Source organism: Phaethon lepturus, unplaced genomic scaffold (genome assembly GCF_000687285.1).
Source record: "Phaethon lepturus isolate BGI_N335 unplaced genomic scaffold, ASM68728v1 scaffold12371, whole genome shotgun sequence".
Classification (NCBI taxonomy): domain Eukaryota; kingdom Metazoa; phylum Chordata; class Aves; order Phaethontiformes; family Phaethontidae; genus Phaethon; species Phaethon lepturus.
The window spans coordinates 27,663-43,590 of record NW_010518507.1 but is presented as its reverse complement, the minus strand read 5'-3'; the positions used below and the strand labels follow the sequence as shown (position 1 = coordinate 43,590).

Sequence of the window (15,928 nt, the reverse complement as noted above, 5' to 3'; positions counted from 1 at the left end):
ATTAGCCTGTCTGAGGACATAACACCTTGCACATTTTATTAGCTGAGTGAAGTTGCTTGCTGTGAATGTTCTGAGAACGGCATCTTAACTGCACGACACAGATGCTTAGGGCAGAATACGGTGCATTTGTTAAATGTCATCTTTATGCATGGTATCTTTTGGTCTTTCTAAAACATTCAGATCTGACTACCCAAGCATGGATTTGCAGTTAAGCTGCCAGCAAACTTTTTTGTTTGAAAGTTGTGACCTTAAATGCAAAGCACTTTCCTTTTGGTTTTATTTTTTTCCTTTCTAATAACCTTTAGGAGTATGAAAACCTTTGTCACTTGTTTTAAATATCATTATGACAGGTCCCTGTAAGCCTGTATGTATTTATAGTAAATACTACTCTGTGTTTGTCACCAGGGAGATTGCAGCTATGAACTGGAGATTAAGCCTCACTTACGAATTGAAGATGTTAACATTCAAAGAAATAAAAATCATCTTTCTATGACCAACTCTACATTTGATCAGAAAGCACACTCATCTAGAAAAGACATGGTGCACAGATCAAAAGTAAAACCATTTTTACCTCATACAAATGATAATGGGAATGAATTCTTTTCCACGTTTAAAATAACAAAAACAAAGACTCCCAAAAGAACTTCTGGATTGAATTTGGAAGTACCTGTGTTGCCTACAGATATTGATACTTCAACTTCCTATTCGTCAAGAAGAATTGCTCTGATAGAGAATACTGACCAGAGCAGTCAAAAGGATGAGGAACTAGAGGTGACATTCGACTTAGATGAATTTATTGACCTATGTGACAACAGTGAAAGTGCTATGATTCATGAAAGTGCAGCAATAGAGGAATACAAAACCATAGATAAAACTTGCAGGTCATTGGGGATGACCAATAACCACACAGATTCGGGTTATAGTAGCTTCACCGTTGAGAAATCACCTGGGTCCTCTGACTTATTTTATCTTCCTGAATCATATGTGGATTCCTTTGCACTTGTGAGACCATCTGAGGAGCCTTCTTGGTTAAAACAAATGTTTTCCCATGTGAAAAGACTTTTATCACAAACTCCCCCCTCTTTGAATAAACTTTATGATTTTGAAAACTTGCTGAGAAATGAAGAAACAGTATGTCCTTTTCAAAAAGTTATTTCTGATAGTTATTTGGCGACACTGCAGGACAAAGTCTTTTCTGCATCCTCAGGAGTTGATCATTCACTGCTGCTCTTTGAAAATCCTGAACTGAAAGTCACCAGTGAATTGTGCGCTTCGGTAAGTACCTGTGTTTCAAAAACTGCATCACCTTCTGAGACTGCTGCTGTTAAAGCCAAAGAGGAACTCCATTGGAATGACAGCTTTGATAGTCTGTTTGACAATGAAGAATTCACTGAAAATCAAAAGAAAACTCCAACGATAAATCACGCTCTGACAAGTAACCCTCCAAATATGTATTTTGTTCAAAAAGGTAAGGAAGATCTAGAAATTAACAAGAAAAATGTGATTACTGATGAAGAGAAGAGTATACATTTATTTGAAGATGAACACAGTTATGACACAAATAATGGAAGTTTTTCTATGAGCAATAAGCATTTAGTAAGGTCCGATTCAGGTGAGAGTGTTATTAGGCCAGTTGCAGAGCGAGGCTCCGAGTGGTCTCCTTCAGAGGTGTGCCACATGAACACTGACAAAGCCTGCAAGGCGCAGCCGATAGGCAGTAAAGCCACAACCATGGAAATGTCAGGTGATATTAGTGTGACCGAGCAGTTTCTGGATAATGATGATCTTTGTGACTGTTCTCAAGAATTGTTTTCTGTTAACTTTGATCTGGGATTTTCCATCGAAGAGTGTGAGATCGAAATACCTGAAGAAAATATAAATACTAATAATATCAGAAAATTAAACAGTGCCTCGGGGAGTCATGCAGATGTTAAATCCACTGAAGATAAAAAAAAATTACCGAATGATAGGTCCAGACTTGAAACATTGTCTAAAGGGGATTGGAAAAGTCTTGAGAGAAGAGGCATTTCCACACCATTGCCACTCCAGAGTAGGAGCATGAATGATACCGAAGGGACTGAGGATGCTACCACTGCAGCACCTTACTTGAAGTCAGGAGACAGAAGAAGGGGAAGTGGATCACCTGGAGCTTTGGCTTCTGTTCTTTCTACCCCAACAAGTAGAAAGGTTATGAATACTGAAGCTATCAAAAGAATTCCTATGAATGTCTTCTCTAGTGCCGGGAAGGAAATCCCAGAGCTGCCTCTTGCAGATAAAGTAAATACAACCCCACGTAGGCAGAACTTTGGTTGTTCAGCCGTGGATGCACTTGATTCCCATTTGGGAAGAACTGAAAAGCTGGAAGACACCAGTCTTCATAGTTCTTAGGGATTTCAGTGGTACAGTTAGTTAACACCTTCATGCTTAAATAAATAATGTAGAATCCAGTATCTTTTAGATCCTCAATTTGGTTTTATGGCTTAGGTGGGGAGGATGAAAGGAAAAGGGAATAATGGCTGTAATACTAGAAGCTGGCTCAATGAGGAGACTTTCCAGAATTTTAACCCTACGTACGAGCTTAGCTGTTTGAGGCTGAAACGCAGGCATACATATTTGGAGGAAGAACTTAGAATTAAACATTTCATATCTCTTCACAGAGGCTAACAGTGCAACCATGTGAGACATAATTGTGTGAGCTATACTGCCTTTAAAGCTCTTTTTTAATCTTCTCAGTATCTGATTCATAATCACCTGCATCCATTGCCTTCATATTTTCCTGTTGTTGTTCCTGAGGAATAGAAACTACTGATAGATTTCTTTCAGTTTGTTGCATGACAACTGACCTGTTCTGATTATAACTTCAGCACCAACCTGGATTGTCTTAAAAATATCGACTGTTTGTAGGCTCTATTCTATTTTTATTTCCTCCTTTCTCTCTCTCCCCTTCTGTCCAATATACCATTAAAAAAAATTTCATATTCAAATATTGCCAATATATAAATGACCATCATTCTTCACTTGTAGGTCACTTACAGATCATATTCACACCCTTTGTTCTGTTTATCTCTGAATAACCTTGAATTACTTTCAAAACAATTCAGGCTTAATAGTACTCAGTGTCTTTCTTATTTCTTTCTTTCTTACTTATTTCAGTACTTAATAATATGATTCATAGGGCACCAAGAGTTTTTCAGAATGGTTTTGTTATTGTCATTGAACATTGAAACAAAGCATAAACAGTTCCTTTGGTGGTTAAAGCATCTTTCTTCCTTCTCTTTGAATTTGTCTGATAGTCATCATATTTTCTGGGGGCAATTGATTGTTGAATGCCACCTTTCTTCCTGAATCATCACACCTTCAAAGTGATATGTTAGTTTGCTGAATTAAAAATTCATAATCTATTTAATAAGTAAAAAACCCCCCAACAACAAACAAACAAACCAAAACAAGCCACAAAAGGAAACAAATTGCTGTTTTAGAATTGCAGGGTTTATACTGAACCTGGCTTAGGTTGTTAAGGGCTTTGTCCAGTCGGGTCTTGAAAACCTCCCAGGACAGTGTGTGTTGTTGAAATGATAGTTATTGGTATTGAAATACGTTATTTTAGAAGTGGAATGTTTGGAAATATTGTGCTTTTCCTTAGAGAAATTCAAACCTTTGAGTGATTTAGTCAGAACTAACTCTCTGTCCCACCCTATCCTGCTATACTCCTAAACAGAGGAAAAAATAAGGCAGAATGCGGTAGCTGCAGTCAATGTCGAGCCTGCTTTGGGGTAGGAAGGATGTTACAGCAGGCAGCATGCCTACTGCACCGAGTGCAGGGTCTCTCTGTCAGAATTGGAGCTTTGACTTGCAGAATGTGAAGGGGTATCTTGTATTTCACATTCATGTATTTCACATTCATGTATTTCACAGTCTTCTGAAAAACAAAAAGGACTGCAGTTCTTTGAAGAGGAATTGGAAAGAGGACTTCTTAGCAAGTTCTGGTTTTGTTTCAGTCCACCCAAAGGGACACGTTATTACCAAGTGCTTCCAGAAGCATAACACTTACTCAATTTTTAAGGGCTTCTTCTCTTGGTTTCATTTTTCACCTCCCTTTTTCTGTATCTGTACTGGCTGGGGTAATCACTTCTACTCAGAGACTCTACAGGGAAGTAGGATTTATTGTACATCTCAGCTGGATTATGTATTTTGATTAACAAGGCTAAAGAGAACAGTATTTGCCGCATAGATCAATAAGTAATCTCCTTCATAGGTACTTCTATGAGAGAGATAGATTTTGGTTGCTCAGTTAGAGCAATATTGTATTGTGAACAATGCATTTTCTTGTGAATGTTGTTTACTATTTTTTCTGTAGGAACCAGCAGTGAGAGTGAAGAAGAGATTGTTTTCCAGAGAAAAAACAGGAAAAAAAAGAATGTTTTGAAGTCTCCTGATGTGAGTCTTAGAAAAAGAAAAAAAAACCAACAAAGCAAAATGACAAGGAAGTGAAACAAAACAAAAACCCTCTCTGCAATTATACATATTTTTGTTTACACAGGTTATGAATGATAGTGATTTTGAATCGCCGATTCGTGCCATCAGAAAACGTCGACACCCATTTAACATGGTTAGTAAGTGCTTTGGTGAGACACAAGAAAAATAATGCAAACTCATTTATGGAGTATATATTTAAACATTTACTCTTCCTCCAGTCAGTAAACAAGTGTTTTTATTAAAAATATTTTCTGCCATCTGACCTAAGGCATATTAGAATGTTAATTGCTTCCTTCCTTCAATTCTTTCCCAAGCTCTCCAAAGATGACTTTGTAGCTGTTGTTTGGCAGTGAATTATTGTTATAGGCAGGAGAGCTGAGCCTCTCCCTTTGTGGAAGGCAGTAAAATAACCTTTCTTCAACAAAGTTTTGAATTTAAAAAAAAAAAAAAATCATGTCACATTTGACCTGAGTTTTCTTCCAAATAACAAGTTTTTCTGCTCCTTTTGTATAAGATTATTAGCATTATTGCATTATGTTGCCATAGCAAATCAATCGCAAAAAATCACGTGTTGCTTAAAAAAAAACGGATGTTGAAGGATAACTGTGCAATTAAAATATTGCTTGCTTTGGTCTTACTTATTGAGGTGTTTGTGAAATGTTTCTCTAGTCGGACATGTCCAGTGATGACAGCATGGATTTTCACAAGAACTCAAGTAGGACCAGAAACAGCAGCTCAGCAGCCTATAACAAAAACCAGCTGAGAAGTACAAAACGGCAAAAGGTCAAGAGCAATTTTACATGCAAGGTATGTGGCGTTACATGTGTCTCCTAATATGTTGAAGGTCATATTTGGAGCAGCTGGCATTGAAGTTGGAATGTAGATAACTGCTGTGCTTTGTCACGTGTGTGTATGTATGTAAGTGCACATTTGTGACATTGCAAAACCAGTTCAGAAGAATGCTCCTTTGAACGTGAGCAGTGCACGTTACCAAACAAAACCAAAAAAAGAGACAGAGACTTAGTGAGATTCTACTTCGTGTTCAGACTGCAAGAATGAACTGAAAATACTAATTTGTCTATATTTAAATTTAAAACAAAACAGGAAAATGCCAGAAATGTTGAGCACTGGTTTCACATACTTAAGATGAAAATTTACTGTGTCATTGAGTCACTCATTCTGAGCTTGTGTGTATTTTATAGCCTAAAAAACAGAGCTTCTGTCTATTTTATGGACTTCTGTAGGATCTCATGATACAACTGTATTATGGTAGGCATGCAGTTGGACAGTTGTTTGTTTTTCAGACATTGTTTAGGAGGTTGAGGCTCGTAGCTATTTCACACAAGTTTGTTACAAACAATTGAGATGCAATGTTGAAACACTGGATAATGATCTTAACCCTCTCAACCATTCTGTGTCAGAGGAATCTGTAGGGCCCTGCATAATAATATTCTGAAGCAAAATAACAGTCTACGTTACAAGTAGAAGATAGTCAAAGATTAGTCAGACTCGGAGAGCTCAGGAGCTTGTCCAGAACTTTAGAACTTATATCCAGCTATTAGGATATTTGATCATATGAGTCTACCACCTGCTCTAGCGGTTTCAACTTTGAACATCTTAAGACAGCAATGGTCCCTTGACCCCAACGCTTAAATCTTAATTTAGTATTTTACACTTTAATCTGTCACTGCATCTGGAATGGATACAGAAGAGGATGCAGGGCCAGAATCATATATTCATGGTAAGTTGAAAAGCTCTTAAAGAGGCGTGGATGTGGTTCCACTAGGCAGAAATTACGGTAGTCAGGGCTTTGGGGCACATTATTATTTTTAATGTTTTAAAGGTAATCTTCATTATGGAGACTTCCGTATAGTATCAGTATTTTATATTCTGGAATACAAAGAATTAGGTAGATGAAAAATCCATTTTTCAACTTTAAACATTTTTTTTAATGTGAGACCAAAAGGTTCATGGAAAAACAGTGTGTTACCTGTACACTTAAGAAATTCTACTCTGTCTTCACCTATCATCTTACCTAAACATTCATAGTGAAGAACATGTCAGAATTCCAAATCCACAGAAGTTCAAAGACATCAAAATCATTCTGATCAGTCCACTACCAGTTAGAGTGTTCTGTCAGAAGTACCGGTAATGGAGTTGTAAGTGCAGCAGAGATCTGCAATTAGATCAACAGAGATTGTGAAAAGTCCGAGGTGACCAAAATAGCCACTGGCACTGAATTCAAAGATTCAGTAAATAATTTAAGAACCTGGTAACTTATTGTTTCCCAAATGTGACCAAACTCTTGACTGTTAGTTTTTGGAGTCACAGTGCTTTTCACGCTGCAGGATTTGTCCTCTCTGTAGTCCTTCACAAGTAAGAAGGATTAAGACTAATTGACAATAGCCTTGAAAGCTCTTTCCTGTAAACAGCTGACCTCCAATGTGTTTCAGAATAATCAAAACTGTTCTAGAAAAGGAACTATTAATAATGCTTGTCAGTCAGGTTTACTAATTGGTGTAAGCAAATAATTAAAAGACCCAGGAAAATTTGAAAATAAGATGTCATGTATTGTAGCTCAAGATGCCTTAGTCTTCCATGTACTAAACTACAATTTACAGCCTTGTGCTTTTCATTCCAAGTATTTTGAAGGCAAACTAATCATTCTTTTGGTGTAATTGGGATACATAATATTTTTTTGGTTTTGTTTTTTTTTTTCCCCCAAGTTTTACTTCAGTACTTTATAGCTGAAATTATAAGAGAAAAAGTTAGTTTAATATAAACTATCTCTGACAAAATCGGTGTTCCTGAATTAATTCATTTCGTTTCCATGTACATTCTTGTGAATGTCTTGTTGCCCGTTTTTGATGGAACTTACTACCAAGGTTTGTATCATGTCTCCTGGACTGCAGCTCATGTGTGAAGTGCCTCATCTTCCCTGAAAGACGAGGATTTTCTCAATAATGAGTTCCATTGTCTGATGAATTCATGAAACAATTAATCCTAAGTCCTAAACAGAAAAGGGCAAACCAGTGTGAAGTCTGTATCTAAAGTTTCTAGTGGACTTGGGTTCAGAGTAATCCAGCACTTCTAAATAAAAACAGATTTTTGAAAGCAAATAAAATGAGTTAAACTAGATGTTTAAGATAGAAAATAGCCTAATATTTTCGGGTAGCTTAGCTACAACTGTGAGGTCTGTCTGTACCATAAACTAGTCTAGGTATACACACTGTATTAACCTTTGGCCAGTGCTTTGAAATGGATTCCAGCTTCGCCCTTCTGTGCTGGTGGGACAGAACTTTGTGCGCTGTCATGTATTTCACTGAACTTTGCGTTCTTTACATCACCTTTCCCTGGGATGGATTCTCTGTTCAAAGCCAGAAACCTAGTATCTGTGATCATCTAAGAAGCTGATGTTCTGAAGTCATGAACTAATTTAATCAGGGGTCTCATATGTCTCATTTAATCATAGGTCTCATCAGGTAATTGGGAGCCAGCTTCTAACTAAAACTTTGTTTGGATTTTTTTCTTCTTTAGAATGCAGCAAGACAGTTTTTAGATGAAGAAGCTGAGCTGTCCCAGCAAGATGCAGATGGTGTTTCATCTGATGAGAGTGATGATGCAGAGAACGAGCTGAACTCTTCACTTGCTCAATTCCTGAATGATGATGTAGAGGTCACGCAAGTGTTAAATGGTGAATGAGGAGAGTCGTTTATGGTTTTAAGATACGGGGTGTTGCTTAGCAAGTGGTGTATGATAGGCACAGCCATTCAGTCATCTAATATGTCAGCATGTGTCAGGTAGTGAGCTCCTCAGCTGCGGTAAATCAGGTGCTTTCCATTATCTGTGTGTACCTTCTCTGTTTGTAATGTAGTAAGTTCCTCACTGGAGTCTCTACCCCGCAATAGCTTTGGGCCGGCTGGAGTCAGCTCTTTGAGGATTGCAGGGGTAGGAGACCGCCTCTTGCAAGAGTCAGACACCCTCTCTTACGCTGCTATGACCGAACAGAAACACAACTTTCCATTTCACTTAGAAATTTCTGACTCTTTCAAGTTTTCTGGTACAGAGACCCCTAAAATATGATATGAAATAACAAAATGAATGTTAAAGCTAAAATTACAGTGTTGACACTGGCAGAGCTGAGAAGGTAATGCCCTTTTTTGGCCGAGTTGGTTTACTTATGTAAACCATCTCTGCTTATGTACCTTGTCTTTCCCTGGGATATTTGCATAATGAATCATCTTACTACCATTTAAGATTCCCAGACGTTGCTGAGGATTTTTGTCTTCCACTGAAATTGTGAGTTGTTCCCTGTAAGATCCTGTGTGGGCTTCAGTAAACCCACCCCTTTCTCATCCAGCCTCTGAAATCAGTTGTGTCTGTTTTGCGGGAGACTTGCAACGTGGAAAACAGAGTGATTTGGGTTTGCTGTGGTTAACATTGCCCTTCTCCTTGCTGTGGGTATCCAGAGCTCTGCCGGCGCAGAAAACCGTCTACCTGGCAGCTTTCATGATGGCAAGCTGGGTAGACCTAGTCCTTTGTTTTGGGGTTTTGAGAGATGTCTGGAGAATTTCAGATTTTTTTTTTTGTGAAATCCAGGGGTTTGGAAAACTATGAAGGAATTACTTAATATTGAAAACACGATGTGACAATAATGAATTAAAAATTATATCCTTAATAATACTGTATTCTCTTTTATCTTCTTGTTCTACTGCAGACTGTGAGATGAAAGGTGTTTACCTGAAGTCTGTCCGTAGTCCAGCTCTTGGCAATAGATACAAAATGGTTCATCGCAACTTCAACAACATGGCGATTTTCTCACAGGTATGAAACAAAATGACTGCTGTCCTAGTGGAATTCTGATTGTGTGTGACCATATTTAGGTTCTAATCCTGCTTTGAAGTGTAGTTTGCAGCCTATTGTTGATAAATAACAAGTTCTAACAAAAGACTCTTGACTTCATTTTGATTTTGACGTTAAAGCGCGCAGACACGTATGCTTTGACAGAGGCATACACCCTCTGTTCTTCAGCCGGAGCGAGGCTGTCAACCGGTCTGAATTGAAAGCATCCCAATGCCCAGTTGTCTTCTCACTGAAGAGCGGAGCTCTTACGGCGACCATTGTTGATAGATGTAGGATTGCATGGGACTTCCAGCATCGGGAGCTTATCTCCCCCTCTCCGCTGTCTTCCACAGTCAAAAAGGACACTGACTGACAGCTGCTGAGGCAAAGTCCTCTCACCCAGCAAGTGATGTTTCCAGTCTCCTAACTGACTTCCCAATTTGGTGAAACCAGCAATCCCAGTAGAGGCGTAACAGTGTGGGCATATGCCTGCTACCCAGCTGTATGTCAGATGGCTCTGCGCCCTTGTTGCCAGACAAGCAGCAGTGTCAATAGATCAAATTCTCTCTACCAATTAGAAGGTTAGCGCCTGTAATGTAAGTCTGGAAACGTTCACGAGAAAATAAAGCAGCATATTTAAGGTGCTTGTTGCTGCTGCTCAGTATGCTCTGGCAGGGTGCCCCTTGGACTCCCGTGTCCTCAATGTTGCTGGAGACCACCTCTTTTACGTGGTCCCCCGATGCTGGTTGTGTCCCTGCCGCGTGGGGTAACTGCTAAGCACAAATGACTCCCCGGAGCAGATCCTTAGCCAAGCTCTTGCCCTGTTACAGACAGTACCGCTATGCGCTAATTCTGTCCACTCGGAAAAGCGCCAGTGAAGCATCGCTGGATTATCATAGCAGAACTTCTTTTGAATTGCAGACTTCTTACCCTGGCTGCTCCCGCTTGCTTCGGTTTCTCTCACACCTGGCTGTGTTCCCCGTCCATGTGAACGCTGCCTGGTGCTCAGGCGAGACGTTTCCTATGTGATCTGTCTTCTGGGTTCTGTTTTACTCTGAACTCTTCAAACAGCATGTGACATAAATCACTTGTACAGTATTTTTTAGCCACTTACTTTTCCCTTGTTATTTCACAGACACCAAAGAAATCACAGAATTGAAAAAAACAGATACTCAGGATGGTTCCTTATCCCCCCCCTTTTTTTTTTTCTGTATCCACTATTCCTTCAGCACAAGAAAATGGAGATCTATATTTGATGAAAAGGATAAAACACTTTCTTTTTGGTAACACAAAAATTTAAGTTGTGCTCACTGATTACTTGCAAGCAGATAAGAAGAATTCATGGGCCTCAATTTCCAAGCTGCCTGGGCTTATTTTGTCAGTTTTGTTGTTGTTTCTGCTGAGGCAGTGTTGCCAAAAAATAGAATTATTGAACTTCCATTTCATTTTACACATTGCAAAGGCATCATAAAGTGCTTCTGCCAGCAAGCCTTGTGTGCGTGCACGTGGTACAAGGTGTGGAATCTGCCTTTCTTCCTGCAAAACCGCAGCTTGCCCTGAGCGTGCGAGCGTGGCGGTGCGGAGCCCTTCCCGCTGCGCAGGCGCACGCGAAGGAGACACTCCCGTCTGTAATTCCAACCTGCTTGATAGTAGTATTAGCGAGTGAATCTTGCTTCTGTTGAGATACTACAGTTAGTATTCCCATTAAAAGCTTCCTGGTGATGAAAAATGCCCTCTCGGGAACTGCAGAGCATATTCACAGCAAGGGGAGGTTTTGGGAGGCGTGAGGAGCCCCTAGGCCCCGCAGTGCTTGTGCGTGGGGTGGACGGGATAAGCGAAGCGCCTTCATGGAGAGGAGGAGCAAAATCATTACAGTGTCTCAAAACTGACTGGGTTTGGTTTTTCCCCCCCCAGATTCCTGAGCAAGACCAGGCTTATGCAGAAGACAGTTTCTGCGTTGGAGAGGAGGAAGAGGAAACTTGGAAACAAAGTGAATCTAGTGAGGAGGAAGTGTGCGTTAATTTTGATCTCCTAAATAATGAGAGTTTTACTAGTGGAAGAAAACAATACCTCACTCGCCGCAGAAAAAAATTAAATCAGGCCGGGATGGGAGAGAACTGTTCCGTCCCAATGCAAAAGAAGAAACCGTCCCGAATTATTGTTCTCAGTGATTCCAGCGGGGAAGAAACAAATGTCAGCAACGAGCCCATGAAAAAAGATAGTTTCAGGGCAGAACAGGAAAATGCCAAGTTACCCAAGTCATTGCCTTCAGTCTTTTCTGTGCAGCACAAAAAAATTGCTGGGGAAACCAGTGTTCATCAGTCTGCGGAGAGCAAGAGTGAGATGCTTCTCGGCTTAAAAGCGTCAGTGTCTGAAATGCTGGATTTTCACCCGGAGCATCAAGTCAGGAGCACATGCTTCCCACCAGCTGTCACTAGTTCCGATTCGGAGAAACAGGAGCTCCAGGCTCCCACTGAGGTTGGTGTCAATTCAAAACAAGGACCTTCCTCTTACCTACGTTTTGCTAAAGAACCCCACGTGGTGGGGACCTGTCCCATTGCCCTGTTGTTTGGAGGGCTGTCAGCTGTACAGCAGCAAGAGCGCGTGTGCTTCTGGTGACAAAGGAGCGGGTCCGTTCTGCTTGCACTGCTTTTCATCATCTCCTCGTTCTTTGGTGTACTCGCAGGGTAACTCGGCGAGTATCTTATAGTTCGTAAATAAAAACTAGGGTTTAGATACTATTCCGAGTCTGACAGTCACGGAGGAATATGGATCTATTTCGAATAGCAGAGAGTGTCCACTAATTCTTTGGGCTTTGTAGTTACAAAATACTTGTTCACTGTGCTAAATTAAGACCCTTCGTAGTCTGAGGTTGGATCCCTGATTGCTTACGCTTTTCTGCCTGACTTCTGTCATTTACAGTGTTCAGTTTTTGTTGAACTCATGAGTGAAGGCTGCAAGCTTTTGTCATTCAAGCTGCTAAGTAATTAGATCAGCTAATTTGGGAGATTGTTTACAGGGGGTTAAAGTGTTAATCTGAAAGTGTTAATGTTTTGCAATATCGAAAAATACCTTTTTCTTTTTAAAGATTTTATTAATTGGATTTTTAAAAAAAGGTGGAACAAAGTGTGTCTGTTAAGCATCAGTATTTGAAACCTGTATTTTTTTATTGGCACGTGTTTCTTTGGCCTTATTCTTCAGTCGTCTCTTAGAACTACTGTGTGCTTTTCAACATTTACAGGTGGCAAGTTCTTTGAAGAACACCTGTGGGAGCACTTCAGTGCCCCCTTGTTCTGCTTCCACAAGCCCCTCTGCAGCTACAGCTCTGTTTTCACGTGACCCTCTGGAGAAAAAACCTTCACTCTCTATTCTGGTAGACAGTCGTGAGATCTCCTCTGGAGCCGAGGTGATTTCTTCCTTGAAGGCAGTTCACGGAGTAAAGGTGCAGGTTTGCTCGCTGAGCAGCAGCGATTACATCGTGAGCAACCGCATGGCAGTGGAAAGGAAATTTCTGTCAGAATTTCTGAACTCTGTGAACAGGACTAAAGTCACTCAGCGGATCCAGCGCCTGCAGAGCATGTTTGAGAGAGTATGTGTAATTGTCGAAAAGGACAGGATTAAAACAGGTAGGTGTTCCCAGGCAGGCGTGGCACGGATCTGGACAGGTTGGATCGATGGGCCAAGGTCAGCTGTATGAGGTTTAATAAGGCCAAGTGCCGGGTCCTGCACTTTGGCCACAACAACCCCATGCAACGCTCCAGGCTTGGGGAGGAGTGGCTGGAGAGCTGCCCGGCAGAAAAGGACCTGGGGGTGCTGGTTGACAGCCGGCTGAACATGAGCCGGCAGTGTGCCCAGCTGGCCAAGAAGGCCAACAGCGTCCTGGCCTGTATCAGCAATGGTGTGGCCAGCAGGAGCAGGGCAGGGATCGTGCCCCTGTACTGGGCACTGGTGGGGCCGCACCTCGACTCCTGTGTTCAGTGTTGGGCCCCCGCCTCCAAGAAGGACGTTGAGGTGCTGGAGCGTGTCCAGAGAAGGGCAGCGGAGCTGGTGAGGGGTCTGGAGCACAAGTTTGATGAGGAGCGGCTGAGGGAACTGGGGGTGTTCAGTCTGGAGAAGAGGAGGCTGAGGGGAGCCCTCATCGCTCTCTACAGCTACCTGAAAGGGGGTTGTGGTGAGGTGGGGGTTGGCCTCTTCTCCCAAGTAACCAGCAACAGGACGAGAGGAAATGGCCTCAAGTTGTGCCAGGGGAGGTTTAGATTGGATATCAGGAAAAAATTTTTCACTGAGAGTGGTCAAACGTTGGCACAGGCTGCCCAGGGAGGTGGTGGAGTCACCATCACTGGAGGTGTTCAAAAAACATGTAGACGTGGCACTTCAGGACATGGTTTAGGGGGCATGGGGGTGTTGGGTTGGTTGGACTTGATGATCTTAAAGGTCTTTTCCTTTTCTGTGATTCTGTGGCCTGCTCGGGGCTTGCACTGGCCACACATTCTCTCCATGTAACATGGGACTGAAAGTAGGTTGAAAACCTGTATTTTTACTCTCTCACTGCATTAGTGAGGTCACCAGCTGAACATAAAAATTTGTTTTCATTTGAGGGACATTTAATATAGACAGAGATCTAACAACTGGATCCAAAGGGATACATTTCTTAATAATTACTGAAACAGGGAAAAGCGTGTTAACAACTCAAACATTACTAAACTGACCATATTCATAAGTGCAAAAAAACCCCAACTTCAAGACAGATTTTGACAAAGAAGGTGAGAATAGCAGAATAAAGGAACAAGGACAATCTTATCTGTGCTCAGCCCTAAAATAATAGTGGACTCAAGAAAAAGATTTTTTCTAGTAGTAACCTAACGAGTGGAATCTGTCAAACTGTATCGGAAAACTCTCATGGTTTAGAACCAGTGAGGTTGGTAGCTGCCCTCAGCACTCCTTCCCACATATTCTCTACCTCCAAAAAGTAGAGGCCAAACCGCACAATGGCTGGTGCTTGAACAAGCAAAAGATAATCAGCTGAGTGAAATCAGTTTTTGGAAAAACACAAGAAGAGCACTTCTGCAAAGAAAGAGCCACTGTGGGGAGGCTGCGTTTGAGCTGTTGCCTCATGTCACCAAGCACAGAATAGAGGCGTCTCAAAGACTCCTCCTGACTTTATTAAAAATTTGTGGAAAATTAAAGATTGTTTCTTTAATTTATAAAGTTTGGACAAGCCATTTGTTTTAATCCTAAAATCCAAATTATGCAATCAAAAGATTTTATTAACGCTGTCTATTCTCAGTGCCAGCTAGAAAATAATCGAGAAGTCTTGCTTGCACCTGCTTCACAGGTGCTAGAACTAGAGCTCACAGCTCCAATTAAATTACAGATGTTCTGGGATATAAAACTCCACTACTGAAATCAAATTGTTGTGGATGCAGCTTTGTTTTTGTGACATAAATCTAATTTATTGATAGTTCAGATATGGAAACAATGATAGAATTGGTCGCTGAAGATGTAGTTTCTCAGCAGGGGCTGTAGATAAGTGGATAGTGTTTGAGCTGCTTTTTTACCCCCTGCTGACAGTGTCATTCATTTTCATGGGTTTTGCCCAGTTTTTCGCATTATGCTGTTGTTTCCAGAGTGCTGCTGGTTTCTTGTTTGACACAGAGTTCAAGTGCATTCTTACTTTGTAGCTTTACAAAACCCCTTCTGATTTATTTGGTCTGTCCTCTTGTTCATCATTTACCATGTGTTCCTCTCACTCCTCTCTCAATGACATTTAATTTGCTTTTCCAGTGTTAATTCCTAAACTCTACCCCCTCAAAGAACCAAGTAAATCCTGCTGCCATGACCTCTTCTTGCCTTCTTTCTGTGAAATGTTTTCCCTCATCTTGTTTTTGTTTGCGAGTGCTCAAAGCAAAGGAGCTTTGAGCTGGTTTTGCTTTGCAAGTGATTCACATTAGATTTTTCACAATAATTTAGCACTTGGATCTCACGGATCTGTGCTTTCCCTCTGCAGGAGAAACGTCACGGTTTTTCCAGAGGACGCAGTACTACGACGGCATGCTCTCAGCCTTGGTCCAGGCTGGGGTCCGAATTCTTTTTAGCTCTTGCCAAGAGGAAACTGCCGGTTTGCTGAAAGACCTGGCATTGGTGGAGCAAAGAAAAAACGCCGCCATTCAGGTGCCCACAGAGGTGGAGGGTCACAAACGGGAAATGCTCAACTTCTACTTGAGCATTCCCAACCTCAGCTACCTGGCTGCTCTCAATCTGTGCCATTACTTTGGCTCCGTGCAGAAGATGGCCAACAGGTAACAGCAGAGACCTTGAGGCCTGACTTTTGCTCCTCTGCCTCATCTGGGACCTCCTGCTGGGGTAGTGGCTCAGAGATCCTTTCTGTGCCTTTCTGTTATTGCCAGAGCTCCCCCGCACCTTCCCTGTCTCACATCAACCCTGCCTTGCTCTTTACACGTTCCTCAGTCTCTTCCAGCTGAGCAGAGCAGGGCCATAACATGGGCTCTGCTTCAACCCTGCCTTTTCCTTTCCTGGCATCCCCTGTTCTTGCTGCAGCTGAGCCTGCTGTGTTCACAGCCCTCAAACCTGCAGCAGTGGCTGCTGGCAG

At 41.4% G+C, this 15,928-nt stretch overlaps 1 protein-coding gene across 1 annotated transcript in view; it reads left to right on the top strand.

The window, feature by feature from the left end:
• Positions 1 to 405: 405 nt before the first annotated feature.
• FANCM (Fanconi anemia, complementation group M) overlaps positions 406 to 15,928 on the top strand; it is a gene marked incomplete at its 5' end in the record, with an annotated part of 15,827 nt that continues 304 nt past the window's right edge. Inside the window, 9 exons of the mRNA XM_010296755.1 lie at positions 406 to 2,293; positions 4,358 to 4,437; positions 4,541 to 4,609; positions 5,146 to 5,283; positions 8,014 to 8,170; positions 9,194 to 9,300; positions 11,233 to 11,796; positions 12,560 to 12,944; positions 15,326 to 15,617. Coding sequence (XP_010295057.1) covers positions 406 to 2,293; positions 4,358 to 4,437; positions 4,541 to 4,609; positions 5,146 to 5,283; positions 8,014 to 8,170; positions 9,194 to 9,300; positions 11,233 to 11,796; positions 12,560 to 12,944; positions 15,326 to 15,617 — 3,680 coding nt within the window. The remainder of the gene's footprint in view (positions 2,294 to 4,357; positions 4,438 to 4,540; positions 4,610 to 5,145; positions 5,284 to 8,013; positions 8,171 to 9,193; positions 9,301 to 11,232; positions 11,797 to 12,559; positions 12,945 to 15,325; positions 15,618 to 15,928) is intronic.